Below are 16,696 nucleotides of genomic sequence, written 5' to 3'. Positions count from 1 at the left end.
CTGCAATAGGTAAGCAGCTTGGTTTGAAGAAATCAACTGTGGGAGCAATTATTAGGAAATGGAAGACATACAAGACCACTGATAATCTCCCTCGATCTGGGGCTCCACGCAAGATCTCACCCCGTGGGGTCAAAATGATCACAAGAACGGTGAGCAAAAATCCCAGAACCACACGGGGGGACCTAGTGAATGACCTGCAGAGAGCTGGGACCAAAGTAACAAAGCCTACCATCAGCAAGGGCATTGAAGATGAAACATGGCTAGGTCTTTCAGCATGACAATGATCCCAAACACACCGCCCGGGCAACGAAGGAGTGGCTTCGTAAGAAGCATTTCAAGGTCCTGGAGTGGCCTAGCCAGTCTCCAGATCTCAACCCCATAGAAAATCTTTGGAGGGAGTTGAAAGTCCGTGTTGCCCAGCGACAGCCCCAAAACATCACTGCTCTAGAGGAGATCTGCATGGAGGAATGGGCCAAAATACCAGCAACAGTGTGTGAAAACCTTGTGAAAACTTACAGAAAACGTTTGACCTGTGTCATTGCCAACAAAGGGTATATAACAAAGTATTGAGATAAACTTTTGTTATTGACCAAATACTTATTTTCCACCATAATTTGCAAATAAATTCATAAAAAATCCTACAATGTGATTTTTCAGGATTTTTTTTCTCATTTTGTCTGTCATAGTTGAAGTGTACCTATGATGAAAATTACAGGCCTCTCTCGTCTTTTTAAGTGGGAGAACTTGCACAATTGGTGGCTGACTAAATACTTTTTTGCCCCACTGTACACATCTTCAGAAAATCGTCTTCAATTGGATAAAGTGAAAAGTTGATTTAACTAGGCATATCCAGGATAAGGTTGTACTGATTGTTTCAAACTATAACTTTCTAAAATTTCCGCTTGCTTTTAAAAATCTTCAAGCAGAATTAATTCCTTGTGTTGCCTCAGCCTTATGTTTCAGTCAAGCACACAGCACAGTGACATTTCTGTATGTTTATTGACCTGAGTGGTAACAAATACATGGTGAACTTTATAAAATCAATAACGCCTTCAAGGTACAGTACAAGTACAACAAATTACAATTCACTGCATAAAAGATACATAAAAACTTTTCATAAACATTTTCTTTTGGAAACAGAACAATGTATAAATTTACATTCAGGGTAGAATATACGCATTTCTAATTTTCCCTTCAGGGGACTGCAAAGTAGTATTCTTTGACACACTGTATTTCTCTTCCACAAAGTCTTGCTTTCAGATAAGATGTTAAAAAATCTGATGAATACATATTAAAAAACCTTTTCATGCACTTTTTCATTTTGTCTTGTAAACAGTGAATAGATATTTGCAACATGCATGATGATGAACCAAGGCCTTGGGATTTCACTCCGATGCTGTGTTGCTAGGCGACAGGTTCCTCTGTTTGAAGTACTGTGTGACCTGTTGCGGCAGCTCAGCCAATACTGATTTGGCTAAAGTTTCCTTCGGAGCCTGTGAGAACAAGACAGAAAAGTAAAAGTCACATTGAGATCTCTAAATATCAGTGCTTATACAATAAGAATGCATTAGAATCAACTTTCATCCAGTTAATGGTTTAGAAGTAAGATATGGCACTCCATCTCTCCATACTCTGTGTATGGAACATTTTTCTCATTTTCAGCAGATGGACTGAAGCTAGGATGTGCTCTCTCCTACTGTTGAGGAAGTCACATGGCCTACAGATCACCCACACCCACTCCCAAGGCTGTTTACACTCACAAAGTCAGTCCATATCAGGATGTGTCATCTCTAATTTGTCCAGCAACAACAACCTGTCGTGATATCTGAGTATAGTGCAACAGGTTGACATCATAACGTTAAACAGTCAACCACAATGTGTTTTAGACTACAGGGGAATAAAAACAAGACTAATTCATACACCGCTTTTGTTTCCCCCTAAGTGTATTAAACATATGAGACACTCACATTTCGGAAGTCCCTGAAGGGAACAAACTGCACAATGTCTCTGACTGCCTCCTCTCCTGTGTAGGAGCGTAACACGCTGCTGTCCCCATCCAGGAACTCCATGGCAGCAAAGTCTGCATTGCCCACTCCAATAATGATGATTGACATGGGGAGCTTGGCAGCCTGAACAATGGCGTGGCGGGTCTCATCCATGTCACTGATCACCCCATCTGTGATGATCAGCAGAGTGAAGTATTGCTGCAGGGGGAGAAGGAAAGAGAGAGAGAGAGGGGGGACGGAAGGGGAGAGAGAATGGGGATTAAGCTTTGGGAATGATGTGAAGAAGCCTTGAAGGGGAATATAATCATGTTGGGACAGAGCAGAAAAGACTGGACAAATTGTTCAAACAGAAATGACGTTTAGCCACAATGTATTCAACTGTTCGGTTTAGACACATGGATTACGGTGTCAGTATGATGGCTACCACCACACCTCGGATGTGTCACTGGAATAAGTTAAAATGAATGCAATTAATGTCCAAGCTGTGTCCTCATTGTGAACTTACACAGCGCTCAGTAGACACACATTTCTTTAATTGCATTTTATGCACATTAACTCCAAACACCCTAGAACAGCACAGTCAGATTAGTGATGATTGCATTACATTGCGGAGATATTGTTGTACATGTGGAGAGTGAAGATGAGAAGGAGAAAGAAGGATCTTCAATACTATCCCATTCCACTCCTTCAAAAGAGGAGGGTGGGGGAAGAAGGATTTAGATAGTCACACAATCCCTGTCTCCTGTTCTTTCTGCTGCAGTTTGCTGATAGTCATATTTAGAATGGAGATTTCCATTTGCTCAGTGTTGCATCATAATGGAATCTTCTTCCAGCTGTAAGGCTGGTTAGAGAGCAGACAGCAGCATATTCACACTGAACCATCTCACACATGACCTGGACAATTAACTGACTGGAGCCCAAGAAAGACCCAGGCCCATACGCATAAATGTCAAAGGCTCTACAGGTCTTAAGGGATCCACAGATTTCTGAATCATACTGTGGTACGCAGAACAAAAGCAGTAAAAGCATGTCTATGTGTGCTGGTCAACGGTGTGAGTCAGTGTAAAGCTATGGTCTGTTGAGCTTCATTCAGTCCTGTGGGTTTATTATGGCCAGGTCCAAACCATGAGGGTCGGAGAGAGCAGCACTTGTACAGGATGAGAGGGTCTCGAGCTGACTCTCTGAACACAGCCACTGACACACAGACCCTCAGCAGTTCCCACGTTCCATACTCACACAGAGAACTTGTATCTATGTAGAGTACTTCAAACATGCCTTGCATAACAAAGACTAAAATAAACACAATTTTACCCCCCCCCAAATAGTGCCTCTCTCTTTCTTCCAACCCACTGCTTCTTTCTGTTCGTAAAAGGAAACAAAGCAATCTGACTGACATCAAATACCCTCCCTTCCAGTCCTGGTAATCATCCAAATGGGAGGACTAGACCTATGTTCATAAAATACTCTGTTTTATTGTCCATATCTGGCCATGCAAATTAATTTGTCAGTGTAACAGACCACACAAACATGTCCCTCTGGGTAAAAAAAAGCTCTATTACTGCTTGGTAATAAGTGCTTTAAGTGTGGAATACACACATTCGGAGGCCATGATTAACTCTCCTGGCCTTCTGGCATGGTTGATGTGATGCTGTGACGTCAAGCCCTTCGGGCCAGTGTGTCACAGCTCCCCACCATCCTCACACTTATCAAGGGCACTGGGCTAAGAAGAGAAGGGGGGCTGACTTATTTTCATCCTCTTCTTCACATTGCAAACACGCACACATAAAATACACACAGAAGCACACACACACTGTAAGTTCATACAGAAGCACATGCATGTGTGCTCACACATGCAAACGCACACATTCACTCTCAATCGCACTAAACATGCACTAACAGGGTTGGGGTGTAACGGATTGCATGTAAGCCATTACATGTAACTGATTACAAAAAAAACGGTAACTGTAATCCATTACGTTACAAACTAAAATATTGCAATCAGATTACAGATACTTTCGGATTACTTTTAAGTTCGAGTCTGATATTGCTTGTTCTGATATTTCTTAATATCTTTCTTTTAACTTTTTAGATTATGTGTGTATTGTTTTGTATTGCTAGGTATAAATGCCCTGTTGGAGCTAGAAACACAAGCATTTCACTGCACCTGCGATAACATCTGCAAATTTGTGTACGCGACCAATAAACTTGAATTAGATTTTGGACAGCCAGTGAAAAATGCGCTCTTGCAACAGCTGTGTGCAGATCCCAGCCACTGGAATAACAGTTTGAGGGAGTTCCTCCCTTGTAAACTCCTCTGTGGTATTATGCCCCACACATACCGTCAAAAACAAGTTTAATTTAAGAAGACCCATGAGTAGAGCTTTTATTTCTCAATCTAATTCATGCTGATTAACAAAATAATCCAAAGGCCTAATGGAACGATCAGCGGTGGCCCACCCATTAGGGCGTTAAGGGTGGTACCCCACTTGTGATTGGTCCCAATTTTTGGTCTTTCTTTGAATTTATAAAATAAAAATATGTATAGATTATATGATTCAAGGATTATGTATTAAATGCTCATAAAAGTGCAGTAAAAGTGTACATTTTCCTGTTAAAAAAATATATTGTTCAAAACAAGCCGTTCAGTTACTTAATACTCTGTCCCTCAGTCACTGCCAGGCAGCTCCATGAGCGAATAGGCAATGCAAACATTGCTTGGATTGCTTTGCCAGCCATTTGCTATGAGGGTGAACTGCCTCAATGTAAATTGCAGGATTTCATAGCATACATTTTAACAGCACAAAGTAAATGGATGGTCCTGGGGCGCTCAAATGTGCATTCAGTCAGAACTTCTGGGTATTCTCTAGTCCCCTCCTCCCAATGAGTCTCTCCTGCCCAGTGGTGACCTGTCATTCAGGTTTTGAGCCCTACCTGTTTAGCATTTATTTATTTTTAATAATTTGACTATTTTGCATTTTATTTTGGCATTCATTTGTGTTACATATCAGTTTGCAAACAATGTAAAACATTTTTTATCATCCTTGAGTTAATAAAGCTGCATACAAACATGGTCTCTTGAGTAAGGCAGCTCCAAAATGCAAGTGTTTCAGCCTAGAACAGTGCTTTCTGTAGTGGAGGGGCAGCCAGCAAAAGCACACCGCTAAGACGTTGGTAATCTTCTCTAGTTGTGCCGTGATTGGCTCAGTGTTCTGTCACTCATGGGGACACAACGTCACCACAGAATCTTCAAGTAGAGCTAGGCAGTTCAAGCCCCCTTGGGTGCAGCCACAGATTTACATTAGAAGTGCCCATCCAAGAAGGCTCAAGGTCATTGGCCACAGATAAATGACATCAAATCATGTTATATCTATCATGGCTTTGATTGGACTGATCATGTCAACATACTTTCAAAATCTTAGCTAGCAGTCATCATCATCAATCAATGATGTTGCTCTTGCTGCTGGTGATTCTCTGATCCACCTCTACGCAGACGACACCATTCTGTATACTTCTGGCCCCTCTTTGGACACTGTGTTAACTAACCTCCAGACGAGCTTCAATGACATACAACTCTCCTTCCGTGGCCTCCAACTGCTCTTAAACACAAGTAAAACTAAGTGCATGCTATTCAATCAATCACTGCCCACACCTGCTCGCCCGTCCAGCATCACTACTCTGGACGGCTCTGACTTAGAATACGTGGACAACTTCAAAAACCTGGGTGTCTGGTTAGACTGTAAACTCTCCTTCTAGACTCACATTAAGCATCTCCAATCCAAAATTAAATCTAGAATCGGCTTCCTATATCGCAACAAAGCATCCTTCACTCATGCTGCCAAACACACCCTCGTAAAACTGACCATCCTACCGATCCTCGACTTCGGTGATGTCATCTATAAAATAGCCTCCAACACTCTACTCAACAAACTGGATGCAGTCTATCACAGTGCCATCCGTTTTGTCACCAAAGCCCCATACACTACCCACCACTGCAACCTGTACGCTCTCGCTGGTTGGCCCTCGCTTCATACTCGTCGCCAAACCCACTGACTACAGGTTATCTACAAGTCTCTGCTAGGTAAAGCCTCGCCTTATCTCAGCTCACTGGTCACCATAGCAGCACCCACTTGTAGCATGCGCTCCAGCAGGTATATCTCACTGGTCACCCCCAAAGCCAATTCCTCCTTTGGCTGCCTTTCCATCCAGTTCTCTGCTGCCAATGACTGGAACGAACTGCAAAAATCTCTGAAGCTGGAGACTCATATCTCCCTCACTAGCTTTAAGCACCAGCTGTCAGAGCAGCTCAAAGATCACTGCACCTGTACATAGCCCATCTGTAAACAGCCCATCTATCTACCTACCTCATCCCCATACTGTATTTATTTATTTGTCTTGCTCCTTTGCACCTCAGTATCTCTACTTGCACATTAATCTTCTGCACATCTACCATTCCAGTGTTTAATTGCTATATTGTAATTACTTCGCCACCATGGCCTATTTATTGCCTTAACTTACCTCATTTGCACTCACTGTATATAGACTTTTTGTTTTCTTTTGTTCTACTGTATTATTGACTGTATGTTTTGTTTATTCCATGTGTAACTCTGTGTTGTTGAATGTGTCGAATTGCTACGCTTTATCTTGGCCAGTTCGCAGTTGCAAATGAGAACTTGTTCTCAACTAGCCTACCTGGTTAAATAAAGGTGAATAATATATATTATTTTTAAATCATGAATCATGTTGACAATCTACTGGTAAATCCTTTTCAGTCCTTGTCATATGAAGAGAAATAATGAAGAGAAATTATAGATAAAACGTATCGGTGCTCATTGGCCATTGGACATAAACATTATACAACAAGTCGGGAATCCAAGTCTGGGTTTAAGGATTTAAAACGTCTGTCTGAAAGGGTCTCTTTTTCAAGCTTAAAAGGATACAAATTCTCACGCAACATCATGGGCCAGAAAAGGTTCAATCCAGCATGACTCATGCCTCGTTCAGAACAACTGGGAACTCGTAAATTAGACATTTCTGACTTCAGTGCGTTCAAGACAACTGGGAAAATACGTTTTGAATGGTCATCCAACTCGGAATTCCAAGTCAAGAACTCGGGTCTCATTCTAGAGCTCCGACTTTCCGACCATGATTCAACCTTGTTTTTTTGCAGAGTTACCAGTTGTCTTGAAAGCACCATAAATCCAGAGAATGCCAGATTTTGATGACAAAGTTTGCCCACAAGAAGGACCGCCGCGCCCCCTTCCTGTTCAAGTGAGCACAGCACAACAACGAGGAGTCCAAAAATAGGCCTCTGTCTTGTATGCTGCTGCATAAATTATGTAATATTCCATGGAGATACACTACATGACCAAAAGTATGTGGACACCTGCTCGTCGAACATCTCATTCCAAAATCATGGGATTAAATCTGGAGTTAGTCCCCTTTTTGCTGCTATAACAGCCTCCGCTCTTCTGGGAAGGCTTTCCACTAGATGTTGTACCATTTCTGCGGGGACTTTAGGCGGGGGCGATTAGGCACACCGATCTCAACAAACTGTTTATGTATGGACCTCGCTTTGTGCAAGGGGGCATTGTCATGCTGAAACAGGAAAGGGCATTACCCAAACTATTTCCCCAAAGCTGGAAGCACAGAATAGTCTAGAATGTCATTGTATGCTGTAGCGTTAACATTTATCTTCACTGGAACTAAGGGGCCTTGCCCAAACCATGAAGAACAGCCCCAGACCATTATTCCTCCACCACCAAACTTTATAGTTGGCACTATGCATTGAAGCAGGTAGTGTTCTCCTGGCATCCGCCAAACCCAGATTTGTCTGCCGGACTGCCAGATGGTGAAGCGTGATTCATCCCTCCAGATAACGTGTTTCCACTGCTCCAGAGTCCAATGATGGTGAGCTTTACACCACTCCAGCCGATGCTTGGTGTTGTACATGGTGATCTTAGGCTTGTGTGTGGCTGCTTGGCCATGGAAACCCATTTCATGAAGCTCCTGACAAACAATTATTGTGCTGACATTGCCGTTTGGAACTCATTAGTGAGTGTTGCAACCGAGGATAGACAATTTTTACGTGCTAGGCGCTTGAGTGCTCAATGGTCCCGTTCTGTGAGCTTGAGTGGCCTATCACTTCGCGGCTGAGGCGTTGTTGCTCCTAGACGTTTCCACTTCACAATAACAGCACCTACAGTTGACTGGGGCAGCTCTAGCAGGGCAGAAACTTGATGAACTGACTTATTGGAAAAATGACATCCTATGACGGTGTCACGTTGAAAGTCACTGAGCTCTTCAGTAAGGCCATTCTACTGCCAATGTTTGTCTATGGAGATTGCATGGCTGTGTGCTCAGTTTTGTACACCTGTCAGCAACGGGTGTGGCTGAAATATCAAAATCCACTAACTTGAAAGGGTGTCCATATATTTTTGTATATACATGGTGGGGAAAAAAGTATTTGATCCCCTGCTGATTTTGTACGTTTGCCCACTGACAAAGAAATGATCATCCTATAATTTTAATGGTAGGTTTATTTCAACAGTGAGAGACAGAATAACAACAAAGAAATCCAGAAAAAAATGTGATAAATGTTATAAATTGATTTGCATTTTAATGAGGGAAATAAGTATTTGACCCCCTCTCAATCAGAAAGATTTCTGGCTCCCAGGTGTCTTTTATACAGGTACCGAGCTGAGATTAGGAGCACACTCTTAAAGGGAGTGCTCCTAATCTCAGCTTGTTACCTCTATAAAAGACACCTGTCCACAGAAGCAATCAATCAATCAGATTCCAAACTCTCCACCATGGCCAAGACCAAAGAGCTCTCCAAGGATGTCAGGGACAAGATGCTTGCTTGGTGAGAAGGTGACAACATTTGGTGTGATTATTCGCAAATGGAAGAAACACAAAAGAACTGTCAATATCCCTCGGCCTGGGGCTCCATGCAAGATCTCACCTCGTGGAGTTGCAATGATCATGAGAATGGTGAGGAATCAGCCCAGAACTACACGGGAGGATCTTGTCAATGATCTCAAGGCAGCTGGGACCATAGTCACCAAGAAAACAATTGGTAACACACTACGCCATGAAGGACTGAAATCCTGCAGCGCCCGCAAGGTCCCCCTGCTCAAGAAAGCACATATACATGCTCGTCTGAAGTTTGCCAATGAACATCTGAATGATTCAGAGGACAACTGGGTGAAAGTGTTGTGGTCAGATGAGACCAAAATGGAGCTCTTTGGCATCAACTCAACTCGCCGTGTTTGGAGGAGGAGAAATGCTGCCGATGACCCCAAGAACACCATCCCCACCGTCAAACATGGAGGTGGAAACATTATGCTTTGGGGGTGTTTTCCTGCTAAGCGGACAGGACAACTTCACCGCATCAAAGGGACGATGGACGGGGCCATGTACCGTCAAATCTTGGGTGAGAACCTCCTTCCCTCAGCCAGGGCATTGAAAATGGGTTGTGGATGGGTATTCCAGCATGACAATGACCCAAAACACACGGCCAAGGCAACAAAGGAGTGGCTCAAGAAGAAGCACATTAAGGTCCTGGAGTGGCCTAGCCAGTCTCCAGACCCTACTCCCATAGAAAATCTGTGGAGGGAGCTGAAGGTTCGAGTTGCCAAACATCAGCCTCAAAACCTTAATGACTTGGAGAAGATCTGCAAAGAGGAGTGGGACAAAATCCCTCCTGAGATGTGTGCAAACCTGGTGGCCAACTACAAGAAACGTCTGACCTCTGTGATTGCCAACAAGGTTTTGCCACCAAGTATTAAGTCATGTTTTGCAGAGGGGTCAATTACTTATTTCCCTCATTAAAATGCAAATCAATTTATAACATTTTTGACATGCGTTCTTCTGGATTTTTTTGTTGTTTTTCTGTCTCTCACTGTTCAAATAAACCTACCATTAAAATTTTAGACTGAGCATTTCTTTGTCAGTGGGCAAACGTACAAAATCAGCAGGGGATCAAATACTTTTTTCCCTCACTGTATAGTATGTGTATACAGTAGCTAAAAAAGTAATACTAAGTGTATGTTATGTAGTAAGCTGTAAGTAGCCCCTGTGTCTCATTTGGTCTCTCTCCCCCTCAGAACTTAGCCTATACTGTTCTGAATTGGTGGTGCACATGTAGCCTATAGCCAGTTTTAGAGAAATGTCATCATCGAATATTGTAAAGGTTTTCATTGTCTGCTTATACGCCCCCGTTATTTATCCTACGTTTCTGACTTGGTGTACAGGGAGAATACGGTAACAACGGCCCATGTTCTGTATTATGTCGCTGTCCATTTCAAAAGTGCTGAACAAATAGGCATATCGTCCGTTTTAGCTCGCTAATTCGTTCCATTATGCTATAGTTTGTACATCTCAATTGAATCCTACAGACGAAGAACCATATATGTGACAATTTTTCCATTTTAAGATAATCAGTTATTTTTATATTATTCATTGTGTGTACCACATTGGGTGTTTTATGGTTGACAAATATTTCACCATACTCATATCTTCCAACAACAATTGATATTTTTTTGTTATTTCAAAAAATACTTTTTTTATTGCCGTTTTAATTTTTAGAATGTGGAAGAACAGTATATCTCCAGTGATGATTTCAGTTTGTGGAAGAACACTATATGTGACATTTTGCATGACACTTGTAAGATGTCCTTTTTTAATACCTGATATGATGTTTTAAGTACTTTCAAGTACAGATGCCCTTCATGTAAATAACTTAAATGCAATATGTAGTTAATTCATTTAATGGAGGTTCATTTAAAGGTGCTCTATCAACTTTAGCACCGATGACTTTTCTTAAAAGTTGAGTCATGAAATCTTAGTCTCATTTAAAATGAAGCCCTCAATGTGAACATACCATAGAATAACTACAAAAATAGAATACAATTAAATTCAATCAAAAGAAGTACAACTTGTACATATCAAATATGGATCAATGTGATGTGCCAATATGCATGTCCATTATGCAGGTCCCTAAGGTCAATATTACAAAACGTTCAGAAAACCATTCTCTTTGCGTTTAACACTATGATCTGCAATTAAGTTTTGAATTGCGTTAAACCCATGCTAAAGGCAAGAAACGTCCTTCTGTACTGAGGTGACAGCAGTAAATAAGTATTAACTGCTTAGAGTTGATGCTAAATGTGGTGACAGAGATGTATATTGTAATGAATAAAAAAAAGGAATCATTAGGATATTTTATTGTTAGAACAACATGTTGCATGTTGATGGGATGTTAGTAAACTATTCTCTGTGCAATACATGTGACTTTTAACCACCTCACTGAAGTGATCTGTAGTCCAGCTGGTCGCTTGAGAACAGAATCTGGGAGGTGACTGAAGTCTTCACATTGCATCCTCATCACCTTGAATGGTTTTGCTGGTTGTTTCTCGTATGGGACAGTGTAGAAACTGTTGAACAGATGCAGCTTGCGCTCATCAATCAACTTTCCACAATCCTTTCTGCACGTCGTGGAACACGCTCTTCCCTGCAGGATACAGTGTAACGTTACATATAACTAGCTAGCTACTGTAGCCATGTCGAATCATCCGGTGGATGGACAAAAAGTAGCTAGCTATGTTTCTTCTATAATCTAGCAATAACATTTGTAACGATAATGTATAAGTTAGTAGCCAACGAACTTTAGCTAATATGTTTTCTCTATAGTTACAAATTAGACAACCCAGAACATACATGTTAGTTACTGTACTCTATAGCTAGCTAGCTTGATTGTTTGATATACGGTTCTTCCACATACCTCTTTTGGACAGCTTTTCCCATTTTTTTCTTGACCCTTACGATTTGTATAGGGTTTTCCCGCATCCCGTAAGATCTTCCTTTGCCTGTCTTTCCATTCTTTTAGTTTTGTTTTACGTTTCTTTCCCACATTTCGGTGATTTTCATCAGCAACAGAAAAGTTGTGCGCTTGTCCGTCCATTCTGAGTGGTGCACATAAACGGTTATTCCACGAGAGCCTATCTTTAAATTTAAACATATTGTTAATTAGCGCGTGGAAAGCTTGTGAAACCGGTTCACTATAGAAAAAGGGTGTCCAATAATGATTTTTCATGTATATCTCGTTTTTTTGAAAAATGTCACATATACGGTTCTTCGTCTGTAGGATTCAATTGTTATATTGCTTATATAGGTCTATCTCATTAGTAACTTATGAATCATTTTAGGCAATGTTGGAATGATGCATTTCTTTGTTTTGCTTACTTTGTGTATTATAATTAGCTCATTGCTTTTCTCCACAACAAGGGGATACTGTAATGTTGTTGGGTCCGCAACCATGTTTCCCAGTGAAAGTCCAGTAATTGACCCATATAATTCCAGTTGATATTGCAAGGGTTGTTTTATCTTTTAGACCACAAAGGCCTAATAAAATACTTAATATGTTAAGCTAACCACATCTCTCTCTCTCTCTCTCTCTCTCTCTCTCTCTCTCTCTGTGGTGACTTAAAGAAGGGTTGTAACGGCCGTCGTATGAAGTGGACCAAGGCGCAGCGGGTTGAGTGCTCATTTTAACCTGTTAGGGACAGACGAATGCCTCACCAATATCCAATGGTATAGCGTGGCGCGAATTACAAATACCTCAAAAATGCAAAAAGTTCAATTTTTCAAACATATGACTTTTTTACACCATTTTAAAGACAAGACTCTCGTTAATCTAACCACATTCTCCGATTTCAAAAAGGCTTTACAACGAAAGCAAAACATTAGATTATGTCAGGAGAATACCCAGCCAGAAATAATCACACACCCATTTTTCAAGCTAGCATATAATGTCACAAAAACCAAAACCACAGCTAAATGCAGCACTAACCATTGATGATCTTCATCAGATGATACTCCTAGGACATTATGTTATACAATACATGCATGTTTTGTTCAATCAAGTTCATATTTATATCAAAAACCAGCTTTTTACATTAGCATGTTTTGTTCAGAACTAGCATACCCACCGAAAACTTCCGGTGAATTTACTAAATTACTCACGATAAACGTTGACAAAAAACATAACAATTATTTTAAGAATTATAGATAAAGAACTCCTTTATGCAATCGTGGTGTCCGATTTTAAAATAGCTTTTCAGTGAAAGCACATTTTGCAATATTCTGAGTAGATAGCCCGGCCATCACGGCTAGCTATTTTGACACCCACCAAGTTTGGCACTCACCAAACTCAGATTTACTATAAGAAAAATTTGATTACCTTTGCTGTTCTTTGTCACAATGCACTCCCAGGACTTCTACTTCAACACCCAATGTTGTTTTGGTTCCAAATAATCCATAGTTATATCCAAATAGCTCCGTTTTGTTCGTGCGTTCAAATCACTATCCGAAGGGTGACGCGCTGGCGCGTTTCGTGACAAAAAAATTCAAAATATTCCATTACCGTACTTCGAAGCATGTCAAACGCTGTTTAAAATCAATTTTTATGCGATTTTTCTCATAAAATAGCAATAATATTCCAACCGGGAGACGTTGTATCCGTTCAAACACTGAAATAAGAAAATGGAGTCGTCACATGCACGCGCACGCCAGTGTCATTGTTCTCAGAAGTACCATTCTCCAAAACCCCTACTGTTTTTCGCCCAGAGACTGCAGAGTTATCATTCAACGTTCTGGCGCCTTCTGAGAGCCAATGAAAGCCTTAGAAAATGTCACGTTACAGCAGAGATCCTGTATTTTCGATTAAGAGGCTACAGAAGGCCAAGAAATGGTCAGACAGGGCACTTCCCATATAGAATCTTCTCAGGTTTTGGCCTGCCATATGAGTTCTGTTATACTCACAGACACCATTCAAACAGTTTTAGAAACTTTAGGGTGATTTCTATCCAAATCTACTAATTATATGCATATTCTAGTTTCTGGGCAGCAGTAATAACCAGATTAAATCGGGTACGTTTTTTATCCGGCCGTGAAAATACTGCCCCTATCCCAAACAGGTTAAACTTTTATTGAACACTAAATAAACAAAACAAGAAAACGAACGAACGAACAGTAATGCAGGCTACACACAACAGTGCAAAAACAACTTCCCACCAGGGACATGTGAAAACAGGGCTACCTAAGTATGACTCCCAATCAGCAACAACGATATACAGCTGTTCCTGATTGAGAGCCATACCAGGCCAACACAAAGAAATACACAACATAGACAGGTCATAGAAATACAAAACATAGAACATAACCAAAACCCCTAATACTCTAAACAAACACCCCTCTACATAAACACATATCCCAACAAACCCCGAACCACATAAAACAAACACCCCCCGCCACGTCCTGACCAAATTACAGTAACAAATAACCCCTTTACTGGTCAGGACGTGACAAGGGTAAAGTGAAGGCCTCAACATCTTGCTGAATTTATCTGAACTAAAACCTATCTGAATTTCTGTCTGTGTCCATTTTGAAAGTGCTGAATGAAGGCCTACCTTGTCGCAGCTCGTTTGCTTGCACTTGCTTATACTTATGGCTAAGTGTTAATGATAAAAGAATAAACATTATGAATTTACTGAACATAAATGTAAAAAAGTTTGTGTATGGTTCAAAAGTCAAAACTCATGTCGACATTAGTTATTGTTGAAGGAGAGTGCAGTTTTATCAAATTACACAAACCCACAAGGAGTCAGTAGAAACCAAGTCAGCCATGTCAACTATGTTTTTTAAAGAGGGAGTAAATGAGGCTGAATTAACTTTTTTGCTGCAAATGAGGCTCCGTTGATAACCAGGTGTAGCAGTGATAAGGATTTACTCCATTGTGCTGAAAGGAAAGCTCCGCTGTCAGGACAGCTTTATGTAGATCCTAACAGTTTGTGGGCACCGTTTGTCACTGTTATAGTGCAATTAATGTATTGTTTAGTGTTGTGTTGTGTAGTGGATTTGCTGGCATGCATCTAAAAAAATTGGTTGAGGTTTCCCCCTCAAGATTCACATGCTAAAATCGCCACTGCTAGCGCCAGACAGCTTACTGCATGTGAGACTATATCTGCTCTATCAGGTACCGATGGCACTAAAGCAAAAAGCTAATTGTAATTAGCATGTAAATAAATAACCATAACAGTCATGGGAGCCTGGGACCTGATAAACCGGACAACTACTTCCAACAACAGTCGAAGGACAGAGGGATACACTAGCTAGAACCGTCTCAATGCAGATCTGGTAGGACAGAAATGCCCAATTGTTTCCCCCCATGTTGTTCATCAGGATCTATTGTAGGTGACAAGGCAATGTTGTGTGGACTAAAACACCATAAAACCAGGTGTATCACAAAGCATGATCAAATTAATTAGCCAGCTACAAACATTTTAAGAAACATTGAGAAATAGTTTGGTCAATTTTCTGGGTCAAATTAACTAGTTATCTAAATTTGATAAGCAGCTAGCTAGCTAGTTAGCTCCCAGCTCCAATTTCAAGTTTTTCTAAACTAATATCTGACTAACTTGTAAATATGAAGGTATTTCAGAATGAATGTTAAAGCTGCAATATGTACATTTTTAGGTGACTGACCAAATTCACATAGAAATGTGAGTTATCTGTCATTCTCATTGAAAGCAAGTCTAAGAAGCGGCAGATCTATTCTATGTGCGCTATTTCTATTCTTCCAGTTCTTAAGGTTAGCTTTTGCGTCTTTTACTTTTGGTTTGTACACCAACTTCAAACAGCTGAAAGTACAATATATTTGGTTATTGAAAATACATTTCACAGCGGATTAATGGTACAATGATTTTCTATACTTGCTTGTTTTGTCACATAAACTGAAATCAGGTGAACTACTAGAATTTTAGAAACTAGGAAATGGTGGAGCGATTTATGCATATGGCACCTTTAACTAGCTAACATATAATGCTTTGTGACATTATGTTATCTAGCTATCCCCAGTTAAATAATGTGTTTTCACTTGTTACATCTTCATACTGCTTGTTGCAATCTCCCTGGTGCACTTGTTTGTCCGTGAGTTGGCTGCTCGTTCTAAATAGTATAATCTAATCTGTTCAAAACAGTGGCAGCATGTGTAGCAGTGGTCATCCGTTTTTTGACATGCAAAAGTGAAAGATGTGTATTTATACTGTTGTTCAAATGCATAGAACGCTTTATTCATTATAGATTCTCAAAGAAACTACTGGTAGTTTTGAAAACTTGACATCATATTTCTGTCATGCTACTTTGTTGATAACTCCAAGCCCCTCGCGCCCTGGGTCTTCAGCCAATCAGCAGCCGCCACTGGGACACATGCTTAAACTCACTTTTGATAGACTTCAACAGCTGCAAATTATCGAGATATCATAGTGTCACCCATTCTAATTCCTATTCTATGGTGTCACCAACAAAAATGTCAACAATTGGCCTACTGTATAGCAAATGCAGCATATGGCATTAATTCTTCACGTTATACAAATACAGTGGTGTAAAGTACTTAAGTAAAAATACTTTAAAGTATTAGTTTTTGGGGGTATCTGTACTTTATTTTACTATTTATATTTTTGACTACTTTTACTTTATTACATTCCTAAAGAAAATATTGTACTATTTACGCCATACATTTTCTATGACAACAAAAAGTACTCGTTACATTTTGAATGCTTAGCATGACAGGAAAATTGTTAAATTCACACAGTTATCAAGAGAACACGTGGTCATCCCTACTACCTCTGGCC

General features: G+C 40.5%; 1 protein-coding gene and 1 long non-coding RNA gene across 2 annotated transcripts in view; both read right to left on the bottom strand.

Moving 5' to 3' along the window:
- Positions 1-980: 980 nt before the first annotated feature.
- LOC106573718 (copine-2) overlaps positions 981-16,696 on the bottom strand; it is a 47,440-nt gene continuing 31,724 nt past the window's right edge. The window contains exons 15-16 of the mRNA XM_014149022.2: positions 1,968-2,204; positions 981-1,493 (exon numbers count right to left, since the gene is read on the bottom strand). Coding sequence (XP_014004497.1) covers positions 1,386-1,493; positions 1,968-2,204 — 345 coding nt within the window. The 3' untranslated portion in view covers positions 981-1,385. The remainder of the gene's footprint in view (positions 1,494-1,967; positions 2,205-16,696) is intronic.
- Positions 11,214-11,904, bottom strand: LOC123727809 (uncharacterized). The gene is made up of 2 exons (XR_006759732.1): positions 11,788-11,904; positions 11,214-11,517 (listed from the first exon to the last, which is right to left on the bottom strand). It is a non-coding gene; the product is annotated as an uncharacterized lncRNA (long non-coding RNA).

Source organism: Salmo salar, chromosome ssa16 (assembly GCF_905237065.1).
Source record: "Salmo salar chromosome ssa16, Ssal_v3.1, whole genome shotgun sequence".
NCBI lineage: Eukaryota > Metazoa > Chordata > Actinopteri > Salmoniformes > Salmonidae > Salmo > Salmo salar.
This window is presented reverse-complemented; position numbering and strand designations above follow the sequence as displayed.